General features: G+C 37.4%; 1 protein-coding gene across 7 annotated transcripts in view; it reads left to right on the top strand.

The window, feature by feature from the left end:
• Positions 1 to 12,647, top strand: part of SGK3 (serum/glucocorticoid regulated kinase family member 3) — a 36,332-nt gene that overhangs the window by 19,850 nt on the left and 3,835 nt on the right. For all 7 annotated transcript variants that reach the window (XM_065831752.2, XM_071804055.1, XM_071804052.1 and 4 more), the window contains 9 exons: positions 2,852 to 2,939; positions 4,717 to 4,766; positions 6,069 to 6,126; positions 6,925 to 7,008; positions 7,106 to 7,237; positions 9,251 to 9,363; positions 9,573 to 9,609; positions 9,723 to 9,809; positions 11,847 to 11,942. In XM_065831752.2, coding sequence (XP_065687824.1) covers positions 2,852 to 2,939; positions 4,717 to 4,766; positions 6,069 to 6,126; positions 6,925 to 7,008; positions 7,106 to 7,237; positions 9,251 to 9,363; positions 9,573 to 9,609; positions 9,723 to 9,809; positions 11,847 to 11,942 — 745 coding nt within the window. The remainder of the gene's footprint in view (positions 1 to 2,851; positions 2,940 to 4,716; positions 4,767 to 6,068; positions 6,127 to 6,924; positions 7,009 to 7,105; positions 7,238 to 9,250; positions 9,364 to 9,572; positions 9,610 to 9,722; positions 9,810 to 11,846; positions 11,943 to 12,647) is intronic.

The following is a 12,647-nucleotide window of genomic DNA, read 5'->3' as shown; positions in this document are numbered from 1 at the left end:
GAGCTCAGGTGGCCAAAAAGGCCAACAGCATCCTGGCTTGTATCAGAAATAGTGTGACCAGCAGGACTAGGGAAGTGATTGTCTTACCGTACACAACACTGGTGAGGCCCAACTTCGAACCCTGTGTTCAGTTTTGGGCCCCTCACTACAGAAAAGACATTGAGGCTCTGGAGAGAGTTCAGAGAAGGACAACGAAGCTGGTGAGGGGTCTGGAGCACAAGTCTGATGAGGAGCAGCTGAGGGAACTGGGGCTGTTTAGCCTGGAGTGAAGGAGGCTGAAGGGAGACCTTATCACTGTCTACAATGACCTGAAAGGAGGTTGTAGCATGGAGGGTGTTGGTCTCTTCTCCCAAGTGACAAGTGATAGGACAAGGGGAAATGGCCTCAAGTGTGCCTGGGAAGGTTTAAATTGGATATTAGGAAAAATTTCTTCACAGCAAGGGTTGTCAGGCATTGGAACAGGCTGCCCAGGGAAGTGGTGAAGTCACCATCCCTGGAAATCTTCAAAAGACATGTAGATTAGGTTCTTAGGGACATGGTTTAGTGCCAGAATTAGGTTAATGGTTGGGCTCAATGATTTTGAGGGTCTCTTCCAACCAAAATTATTCTAAAGATGACAGTGTTGGGGTTTTTTTTGAGCATCCTTTTTAAACTCTTTTCTTGATACTTCTAATTTGGTATGTTGAGGAACAGTTTCAGTGTATTTTAAAATAGCTTGAGTTAATGCATGTGAGCTAACACAGCATAGAAGTCCTACTGCTATATAGCATTTTGCATAACATGCTGCAATCTTGCCTAAGAAATGGCTACATTAACTTTTTTTTTTTTGGGGTGTAATTACTAGTTCTTTGCAGTGCTTTTAAAATTACAAATGTGAACAATGTAACATTGATCACTTAAGCTTCTGGCTGCCATGTATTGTGGAGATTGTTGAATACCCTGCAACTGTACAGCAGCCTTTTACTGTGAACTGAGGTTTTTTTTGTTGTTTGGGGTTGGTTTGAGTTTTGTTTTGTTTTTGTTTTGTTGGGGTTTTTTGTTTGTTTTGTTTTGTTGTTGTTGTTGTGTTTGTTTCCCTGCTATGAATTCAGTCATGGACAAAGTTACTGTAGTAACTGTCAGAGATGTATTACAACATACTCTACTTAATCAGTCAGTTGTCCAGAATAGTTAATCCTGAAAGGTAATTAAGGTCTGGTTTCATTATTCTGTCTAGTGGAAAGCATTACCCATAACTTTTTATTCTTGATGTTATCATATCCAGAGATTCTGAAACTTACATTGTTGCATCATGAGCCAATGTTACTGTAATATTCAAACCACAGTAATTTTTGTCTTCTTGAGACTCAGGATACAAGACAGGCTCTGAAACAGATCAGAATTTAGAGTTCACATAAGATGGGAAGAATTAAACTGAAATGATGGTAGGAAGTTGTATGACCATTCTTTTTGCTGTTTTCTAAACCTGAAAGGCTGATGGTCACTGAAGCAGATTTCCAATAGGGTTTAGGAATACAGAAGGTAAGCGATGGAGACTGGGAGCCTTAGGTAGTATGGGACAGGAATTAGGTTCGGTAATGCTAGTATGAAATACAGGAGCTGGAGCAATGTCAGAAACAGCTCATCTCTTACTTCTGATCCTGACTTTAGAGAAGTGTTGAGGGTGAAATGGCTTGAAAATAGCAAAGCATGTATATCTACTTCTGATATAAAATTACTCTGTTTTATATATACTAGGGGTAAAAGGGCAGCTGCATAATAAGTTAGTGCTTTTCCTGTACTGAATGGCTCATGCAGAGTTTCCAATCAGTGACTGCCCTGAAACATTTTCAAATATCTTTATCTCAGAAATTTAGGTAAGATTTTTTTTTTTCCTTGATAAGCAGGTTGCCTTTTAGTGAACTGAAGGAACTTGAAAGATTCCAATCATCTCTTCAAGTGGTATACAGGCTATACATGATACCCATTCGCTTAGGAATTAGTTTTGCCTCACTTTTATTAATTATTCTTTACTCCCTCACTGTACTGTGGTTAAGAAAGGCATTACATTCTTTTTAGCTTAGAATTGGTTAGCCTTGCTTTCTGGAGCAGCTTCTCAGAATTCCCTTCTCTTCTCTCTTTTCTCCCAGTCTTCTTCCTCCAGCCCCCACCAAGACAGACCTAGAAACCAATGCTGAAGTTAAAATGCAGCTGCTTAGGTACTGTGGGAAGCTTGTAGTCTCTCTTGCCCGTTCCTGAAGGGTAGCATTTGTGTCCTCAAGCTCACTGGAAGGATTCCTGGCATTGTCTTGTCAGTGCCCAGCTAGAATGCACTCTGAATACAAAATCGCCGTCTTATGCTTTAAAGCGAATGGGGATAGGAATGTTACTGCCACGTACCTCTTGGAACATATGTCTCTCTTTGGGATACAGGCTACATATTTAATTCTATATTGTGTTGGACTATTTCATTAATTTGGAAATGTAAAAGTGGTTTTAAATTCTTCATTTTTTTTGAAAGAAAATTGTTTTCCTGGTGGTTGCTAGCCAGTTAGAACTCATATCTTCTTCTAATAATTACCTTTTAATGCAGTTCTGCAGAGTGTTTCCTTATGAAGTGTTCATGTATATATACTTTAACATGTCAGGTTTTTGCAAGTGGATAATTTTATGTACTCTATGTAACACATTCAGCAGTTGAATTATGTTGCTATAAAGGCATGTACGCGGTCCTTAATTACCAGAATTTAAATATAAAGCTTTGTGATGAGTAGCACCTCTGTATGCTGCTGTTTAATCCTATGCTTCCTGTGGTTATGGCTGAAAATCATGCAGATTATTGGTGTGCTAATGAAGTTAACTGTGTTTTTAGCCCAGATGTCAGAGCATTTCTTCAGATGGATAACCCAAAACACCAGTCGGATCCATCTGAAGATGAAGATGAAAGGAGTGGTCGGAAGGTAATAAAAAAGAAGTAGAACAGTCTTCTAAATTTTAGCTGTTTGAGGGCAATCATAGGTATACTATTTACTGAAATTACTGGTTGGTTTTGCAGTAAATCCCCTCCATGTTATTTTAAGCAAATGTCTGCCACTGTGGGCTGTAAGGTATTTTTCTGTCATATGTGGAACTGCAGAGAGGGTAAAAGTGATCACTACCTTTGCCTTCCCCACTTGCTGTATGGGTTAAAGAAATGCAGCTTTAGTCACAGCTTAGCTGTCACAGTTTTTGCAGTCTTTTCAAAGGCTCTTGCTAAGAACATGTGGCAAGGAGCAGGGCAGATTGAATGTTTGCCTTTTTGTTGCTTGTGTGTTGTTTTGTTGTTTGGGTTTGTTTTGTTGGGTTTTTTTAAACAGGGAGAGAAATGTAATTTGGAGGAGAAAAATGCAACTTTCTAGAAGTCACTCGGGGTAAAAAGATGGATTTGATTTCATTTTACATATAGCACTGTGTGAGGTCTCAAGTATCTTTTGTTACAAAAGCCACTCACTACATAGCTAGCTGCATTCTCTGAAAATTAGTTTACACCCTTGAGAAACAGTGCTGTTTGAAAAAAGGAGTACCTCTAGGAAGGCAAAAGTGCCATATTTAAGCTTGCTTTCTCTGTGGCTTACTTCTGGATATACAGATGTAATCTTAGTAGTTCTGTTCTTATTCAGAACCTGTCAAAGATATAAGAGTTGTCATTTTGGTTTGTGTGATCCACAGCAGATTTAGTGTTTTCTCAAAGTGTCATTTCAAAGATGCTTAGTGACCTGAAGCATACTTTTTGATATCAGACTCACCTTCTCAAAGTTACCATAAGTGATGAAGCTGGAGAATAAGGAACAAAAATAAGCCCTCAAGAAAAATCTTAAAACTTCAATAGTAGCTTTTTTAAAAACTGTTCAGTGCCATTGCATAATTGGCTCTTATTAGTGAATAGCAGCATCCAGTGCTGCTGTCAGGGCTTGTGTAAGAGTACTGGTTTTGTGATGCCTGTTAGCCTGTCCGCAGGTAACTTGTGTTTGAATGCAGTTTATTATTCTCTAATAAAGTCCAAAGCCACAATGAGGGTACAAATACTGCTTTTTTTAAAAATCAAAAACAAAATGGAGCAAATTATATAAATGGCAGTGCCTTCCTCCTCTCCCTGTAATTTGAAAATTTTGTCTGGGTGTGTACTGGTAAGATTCATGCCATTCCTGGAACTGGGTTAGTTAACCTTTAATATCAGGGTAGAAAAGGTTGGTAATGTTTTTCTTGGTGTGGGGAGAAGGGTCACTTTTGTTTTTTCTTTTTTTTAAAGCACAGTCCTTCATTAATTACTCTTGTATAAACAGTGTGCATTTAAAATTATTTTATTGGTAAGATATTGGAAAATTTAGAATAAGAGAGAGAAAATATATTCCTAGAGCAAATACAGAAGAATTAAGTTTTGGATGAGGAACAAGTTGTTTGTTGAAACAAGCTTAAATTTTTCTTCCTAATCTTGTCCTCTGTGTCTGGACACAATTTTATTACCTTCATCCTTGAATATGATGTATACAGAAATAATTTGTGACAAGGTGATGATAGACGGCTGTTTCAGCTTACAGAGTTCCCAATATGGATGTTAGATCTCTGTAACAAATGTGAAGTTACGGATTGAGCAAATTAGTAGAGTATTTTGGAATTAAGACTGGTTGAAATGTAAGACAGAATTAAAAATAAATAAATAAACCCACTCAAAATAAACCTCTTTGTTTCTCCCAACAGTTAAACACTACCTCACAGAATATCAATTTGGGACCATCTGGAAATCCTCAGTAGGTATCAATTAAATTTAATTTAAATGTAATTAATTAAATTATATTAAGATTGATTTTAAAACCTGTCAAATTAGACTGAGCATAATTATTAATAATATGAAAAGTTATTTGGATATATACCTTTATTTGTTGATTTGCACTGCTTGGGAGGAAGCAAAACATTGAATCCTGTGCTACATAAACAACCACTTTTAAAATACTTTTTCGTTTTCACCTTTGGATTTCGTTAGTCTGCTATTCTTTTGCTTAAGGATCTTACAGCAAAGATGACCCCTCTGTATTCGGAGTGGTCACACAACGCAAAAGAATATGAGCAGTTTCTGAAAACAAGTCATGTTTAATGCATGGTGAAGGAGCAGCGTATCTTGTTGATACTCCGAAGCTAGTTACTGTAGTCATAACTTGCTTTTCTATTTGATGTCTTCTGTAGAGTTTCTGTTCTCAGTTCTGTGTGAATCTGTGCTTTTCTCATTTATGAGATGACAGCTATTTTGGTTTTGCTTTCGTCACAGATTTGTTCTGGGCTAACAGGAGGAAATGCTTAATAGATTGCAGTAAGAAATGAAATTCAGGAGTACTTCCCTTCAGGGGCAATGAATAGAGAGGTGTATGGTGATGTAACTGTTGTTTTGGAAGTTGAAAACATGGATAATTGTTTTGCTGACAAAAATATCTCTGCACTGTATTTAGGAAAAAATGAGGGAATCCTGGGAAATAACTGAAAGGAGAGGTTATGTAGGAAGTGGAAAAACTGAGAGCGAGTTCATACGTACACACAGAAGAGGAAGGTGCTAGGGCCCCCGTCCTCGTGTTGTAATTTAAAATGAGAAAGAAATGGATGGAGGGAAGGATGGGATAAGCAAAAGGAGAATGGATAACAAACAGTCCTTCCTTCCCCCCTGTAAGCTTGAGAATCCATTTGGCCCTCTGAGAAGTAAGCTCCAGGAGAAGTCCTGGGGAATTGGAGACATAAAAATTATAAGAAACTAGACCATGGAGAATAAAAGAGTGATCTTGCTCCCCCTTAACATCCTAAACTTACAAAATAAAATAAGCTCAAAGGATGTAACTTGAACACTTTCTCTGGAGGAAAATGGAATTGCAAAATGAAGGGGAATTATCATCTCGGAGGGAAGGTCTGCAGAAGTCTAGGTGTTGGGTAGAATGAAGAATAAAGGAGGATGCTATACAGAGAGTTTTTCTCACATTACAACTCAAGTGCTACACTGGACTGCTGTACACCTGTAAAGCTTGTCATTTCTACCCAGATGACCTGTCTCCTTCCTAAATATTTTTCAGTGCTAAACCAACAGACTTTGATTTCCTGAAAGTTATTGGGAAAGGCAGCTTTGGCAAGGTAAGCTTGCTTATCACCCTGTCTTACCACAGTGCAAGGATGCTAGCTGGTGTCTTGTGCACTGTGACTGTTGGTTAGACTTGGCCAGAAGTTTTGGAAGTGGTCTCAGTCTGGGATGGAATAAAAACTGTCATACTGGATCCCTGGAACTTCCTGCTTTGTTATAGTCCTGCCATTTTTTCCCTGGTGTGGCAGTTGTTGGCTCCATCAGTCACTTGTTGGGAATAATAAAAGGGAGCGTTTCCCTTTTTTGAACAAGCAATAGGGATCCTCTGTTTCCCCCAGAGAGGAAGGGAGGTACCCTGTGCTTATGCAGCAGCTGGAGGACAAATCTTGCGTTTCCCTTTGTTGGCACAGACTGTTTCGTCAAACCCTTAATGCTGTGGAGCAGTGTGAGCAACAGCTCATTGAAAAGTGACTTAAATTCTACAAAGGTGCAACAGAGAATCCCTCTTGAAATTTTTATTTTCAGGTTATTTTTCAAGTTGTTGTTTTCCATTAAATTATCTTTAGACAGTAGAGAACCAGCTGAAATTTATCTTGATAGAGGTTCAGCAGGTCCCGGAAAATGAGTGTTATAACTCAGACTTTCATGATGTCACTATCATGACAGATTTTACTGAACTCTAAACTCACTCTACTGGTGACTATATTGCTAACTGAGTATATTAAAACCAGAGAAACTTAACTACAAAGAAGTGGATGAATACCTTCCAGTTATGATGAAATTATGAAAATATTACTAATAGAATGTGAACTGCAACAATCACATTTCTTCATTTATTTTGAATTTCACAGGTTCTTCTTGCAAAACGAAAACTAGATGGGAAATACTATGCTGTCAAAGTGCTGCAGAAAAAAATTGTTCTTAATAGGAAAGAGGTGAAGAGAAATATTTTTTCTCCACCCACTTCCCTTCTTTTTCCCCTCAATTACAAAATAATTGCTGTTTACTTATTGATCTTTCACTTCCTTACAGCAAAAACATATTATGGCTGAACGTAATGTGCTTTTGAAAAATGTGAAACATCCATTTTTGGTTGGATTACATTACTCGTTCCAAACAACAGAAAAGCTTTACTTTGTCCTGGATTTTGTTAATGGAGGAGAGGTATGTGGTGGTTGTGTTTGGATTTCAGTCCCTCTAGTTTGCTAATTCTAAGTGGGAGGAATGAACTTAACTCTATTATAGGCTGTGGTCAGTATTCTCCCAGTTTTGAAAATCCTCTTGTTATCTGCTGTTTAACTACTGACTTCTATAGCTATACAGACCCTGTTCCTCTTCTTATCGACAACTTTAATCCCAAATTCATGGTTGTCAAAAACAAACTTTTATTATACAGTTACATAAATGTACCTTTATTACAAATTGCATTGTTGACATTTTTCACCATGTCAGACTGTCTTTTCCGCTTGCATCTGCATTAGCTGGCACGCTAGTACTTCAAAAGCAGAAGGAAGAAAGGAAACCGTCAACTGAATTTACTACATTGATACTATTGGGAGTCTTGGGATTATTCTGTAGCTTTGTGTGGTCTAATTACTAATTGCTAAATAGCCTTATCGTCAGGATTCTTTGCCTTGAAGTGATGCTATCTGAGAAGCCATTAAGTAACTTGAGGGAAAACTTGAGAAAGAAAGGGAGAAAGTCTGTAGATGTTTAAATATACTTCTGGAGCAGTTTGTCTTCAGCTAGGGACCTGCTGCTTTTCAAAGTACACAGTACTTCCAGGAGTGCTCAAGAAATTAATGTATAAACTGATTGAATAGCCAGTACACATAAGAAGGTATAAAATGTTGCTTCTGTTCATTCAAAAGATTTTGTGGGAAATCAGGGGTCTTGTAGACTAAGAATACATGGACCTATCTTGGAAATGAATTGTGATTGAAGCAGTGTAGTGAAAATTTTTTGTATGAAAGGAACTATTCAATATCCAACATACATATTTTAAAGAAGAGCTGTATGTCATGTCACTTGCTGTGTTTTTAATTTGGTAATTTATTGGTGTAAAATGTACACATTTCAGAAGGTCTTAGAGGTGCTGAAAGCAGAACAGGAAAGAAGGGTGAGACAGGATCCTGTTGTAGATGATAAAACTGGTAGCTGAAAAAGCACAGGAGGAGTAGTAGTTTGTTTTGGCATATCTCAAGCCTTCCTATTGTGTCACTGCAGCTGCGTATACACAGACAAGTGTAAAGTATGCTGAATAAACTAGGATGCGATGTGAACTGGGGTATGCACTAGGTCAAATTCATATGGCTCACTGTTAGTATTTATGATGCAGCTAGAGCTGGTGTCCTGACCTTTTTAAGTGTCAGAGTTGGGACAAGATAGGCCTTTCTCTTGTCTAGGGTACTGTCATCTTACTTAGAAGGTATGAGCAAATTCCTGGTTTACTCTGCTCTCAATTCCTGGCCACAACTTTGTTATTCTCCCAGACAAATTAAAATACAGTTCAAAACAGCTTTCGAATTTGAATGAAGCGCTTGGTAAGCTCTGATGACTTCTTATTTTTTTCCCAAACTTTGTATGTGGAAAACAGAAAAAAATCTGGTTTTTTTTTTAATTTTTTAGAAGTTGAATGGGTAGTATAGTTTTATCTGTATGTTTATGATTTAATCCTTGGCTACACTTCTGTATCTGCTCAAACTATTTGAAGCCAGCGGCAGTTGAGAAAATTTGTGCATCAACTTGGAAAATATACATTTCCCAAGGTGATCTGTCTAGATGATTTTGGAACACAATTATAGAAATACTTCTATACAAAACTTTGAATACAAGCACATATAGAAGTGGAAGATTACTTATGTGACACACCAGGTTATATTCTGTTAGGAGGCTATTTTGCATTATTAAGTCTTGCTAACCTGTATTCACAGGTTTGTTAGTGTTTGAATTACCTATCCATTTCTGAGCTACAAAAGAGAAGAAAGGAAGAGAGTAAAGGAATGACAAAGTCATGCAGCAAAAACAATTTTATTTTGGTTTACGTCGTTGTGATTTTTTTTTTTTTTTAAGTGGACAGCTAAATAAAATTACTTCTTGCTGTTAAACTTGCATGTTACCAACCTGATTTTTTTGTGTGCAATGTTCTTATTTATTATCCTGTTTGCATATTTACAGCTGTTCTTTCACTTACAAAGAGAGCGTTCCTTTCCTGAGCACAGAGCCAGATTTTATGCTGCTGAAATAGCCAGTGCACTGGGCTACTTACACTCCATAAATATAGTGTACAGGTAAGTTTCTGAAGTGTATTCTTGTCCTTAAGAAGTTAAAAATTGGACAAATTACTGAATACAAACCACTACATTAAATCATCTTATGGGAAATTTTAACATAATCTTCAGCTTTCAGCTGAAGAATAGAAGCCCTTGCCTCTGAAACTGTTGCATTAGTGACTGCTGTTTTGAAGTAATGTGATGATTTTTTTTTTTTTTAAATACAGGGATTTAAAGCCAGAGAACATTCTCCTAGATTCACTAGTAAGTGTGCAACATTATTCTTGATTTCATGTGTTCTCTCAAAAATTTTACACTAATGTGTATCCACGTGTTTAGCATGTTCTGTTTTTAAAATACCACTCTTTCTTAAACAGGGTCATGTTGTGTTGACTGACTTTGGACTTTGTAAAGAAGGGATTGCAAGTTCTGATACCACTGCAACTTTTTGTGGGACACCGGAAGTATGTTAACAACTTTCATGGTTTTTGACTAGTAATTAATGACTATTATTAGTATTTGTGTAACTGGAAGATCAAATATTCCATTTTGTACTGTTGGAGATTTGCATTCTTTCAACAAAGCTCTTCCATGAAGCCAAACCAAAGATAAGCTTCCTGCAGATCTGTTCTTTATTCTTTTTACTAATATGCCGTGTCTCTTACTGCCCACAACTCCCTAACTCATCTCTTCCTCCTATTTTCCAACTCTTTTCAAACATTCTGTTCCTCATGTCTCCAAACTGCTAGCTAGACACAGCTAGTGTAACAGCTGCAACAGATCTGCCAATATGAATCTACTTACCATATCCTGCCACTGATTTTTAGTAAGTTCATAAGGACTTACTATCTGTGACTCTTGAGTAAATTTTGCGTATGTGTGAAACCAAACTTGCTGACAGAGTTTATTCAACTCTGTTGTCTCTTTTTGCTAAGAAAACTAGGCGGGAAAACTCAGAATCTGGAAGTCTTGAACATATATGAGGGATTCTCTGAAATGTCAGGATTAGTGGCTTTGATAATTTGATTAACATACTTTAAATTACAGAAAAGGCCTTTGAAGGCAGTGAAGGATGAGGGAGTAGTATTAGCTGAAACATTGGAACTCAAAAAAAGGCAGGCAGCAGCTTACCCTAGTTATGATCGGAGTAGGAATCCATAAAGCTGAGTGGTAAATGTGAGTGTATAGAACACTGGTAACTCTGGATCTGTTTGAGAAAAGCTCTGGGCTTTTTTCTTGTGTTCAAAGGATTAGTCTTCACACTTACCTTGGACTCATATGAATTGCAACATAAGAGGATGCTAATGCTGTTGCTTCATATGAGTTCTTAAAAATATCAAGACTAAACATAGCAGTTGTGTATTAGCCTTTCTAATCCAAGGTTTAGATTCAAGTCTTTCATAATCTTGCTAAAAGTGTAATGTTCTTATCAGTGTTTCTAAACACTGAGTTGGAATTACTTGTTGAGTTCCAGCTCCTAAAAAGCTCAAAGGAGGTTGTGAAAGGTTAGAAGCAGCTTAAGTAGTTGAGTTCAAATACTTTAACTATTTTTCATGCTTTTGCAGGGTCATCCATAGACAAAAGAGCTACAGGGCCCCCACACATACAGAAAGTTTGAGCAATACTGATCTAATTAAACTGTGAGTTTCAGTCTGTGCCTTGTCTGATAATGCTATCATCTATTTGTAAATTCAGTTTCAGAATTTGGGTACTAGAATGATAGAAGTGAGCATCCTCTTGTTTTGAGAGGTTAGAAACCATGTGTGCTGTAGATGAGGACCGAGATGATGATTCAGTATTGACATAGAATAGAATTCACATATTCACAAAGAACAGTATCATATTATGAAGTGTCTGTCCTTGTGCTGTAGTGTTAGTAAGTTCTGAGATGTGGAGCAGATTTCTTTCAAGGCAGATGGAAACCAGTTAGCGTTGTCATTCAGTGTTTGGTATCAGATGTTTACCACAAATCAGTCAAGGGACACCTATTTGACAAGAATCTCTAGCAACTCACAACTCATGCCATCATCAAGATTTACAGTGAAACTTAATATAGGTCCTACAATTTCTTAATAATGATAAGGCTGAAGTAGAATTAAGGTCTTCATTCGTTTTTCTGTACTGACTGGGAAGCATACAGGCTGAGGATGGCAGAACAGGCGTGGCTGGTAGCCAGCTCGCTGAGAGATGTTGTCTCTGCAACAGTGCAGCAACCTGTCTGAAATGTAGCAGAAGTTTCATAACAGAGGTGGCAAAGCAGTTTGGCAAAACAGTAGTGTGTGGGAAGTATTGTTTCAGCTGGGAAAACAGCTGTCCTACTTGGTAAATAACCAGATGGTGATTAATATTTGCCAGGTTTGTTGGAGGCCAAGATAAATGCTTAACAGTCTTAAATTGCTATGAAGCAACTTTTCTGGAAGGTGTTTACTGTGGTGTGACTAAAAACTAGGTTTTATTCTTGCTAGCCTAATTCTCTAAATTTTTTTTCTTTTTTTTTTTAGTATCTTGCACCGGAAGTCATTAAAAAGCAGCCCTATGACAACACAGTAGACTGGTGGTGCCTTGGTGCAGTTCTTTATGAAATGCTTTATGGACTGGTAGGTACTTAATATGTGGGGGACAAGGGTTGCTTCCCTGCCTCCTCCCCCTTTACATGCAAGAGTGTTGTTAAAGATGCTAACTTTGCAAAATATTGAGATGCTCCAATTAAGTGGATGAACAATTTGTCTTAACATAACACCTGTTTTTTGGATTTTGCATTGCCTCTTGATGTCTAAAGTTTTGCTTTCCAGTGAATTGCTGGACATCAACTCAGATGTAGACAAGTAGTCATCACTTTGAGGGAATGTGAGAGTGGACTGAATCAACAGTGATAATATCCCCCAAAAAAACCCAACTTAGAAATGAAATTTTGCCAAATACTAGAATAAATAGAATTAAAATACTTTTTTTATGTAGGTCTCCTAACTTTTCCACTTCCTAATGCAGCATTAAAACAACAAGAAAAAAGTTACTATTCTGCTTCTAGTCATATGTAGTCATTCATTCCAGTAACAATCTGTTCCATTAGTTTTCTTGAGTTTTTTCTCCTTCTGTAAGACCTTAAATAGGGAGACAGATTTGTTTTTCCACTCTCATGTTCTTTTCAGGCAAATTCAGTGGGAGCTTTGAAGCTGGATGGCATCTGTGGCTACTTCAGAGTGTGAAAGCATGTTAGGAGGAAGTTAGTGGGGAAGCTGTCAAAGTGTAAAGATCTGGCAGTGGTGATGATGGAATTACATGTTAGCAGTGTGTAAGGAGAG

Source organism: Patagioenas fasciata, chromosome 2 (assembly GCF_037038585.1).
Source record: "Patagioenas fasciata isolate bPatFas1 chromosome 2, bPatFas1.hap1, whole genome shotgun sequence".
In the NCBI taxonomy this organism is placed as follows: domain Eukaryota; kingdom Metazoa; phylum Chordata; class Aves; order Columbiformes; family Columbidae; genus Patagioenas; species Patagioenas fasciata.
This window is presented reverse-complemented; position numbering and strand designations above follow the sequence as displayed.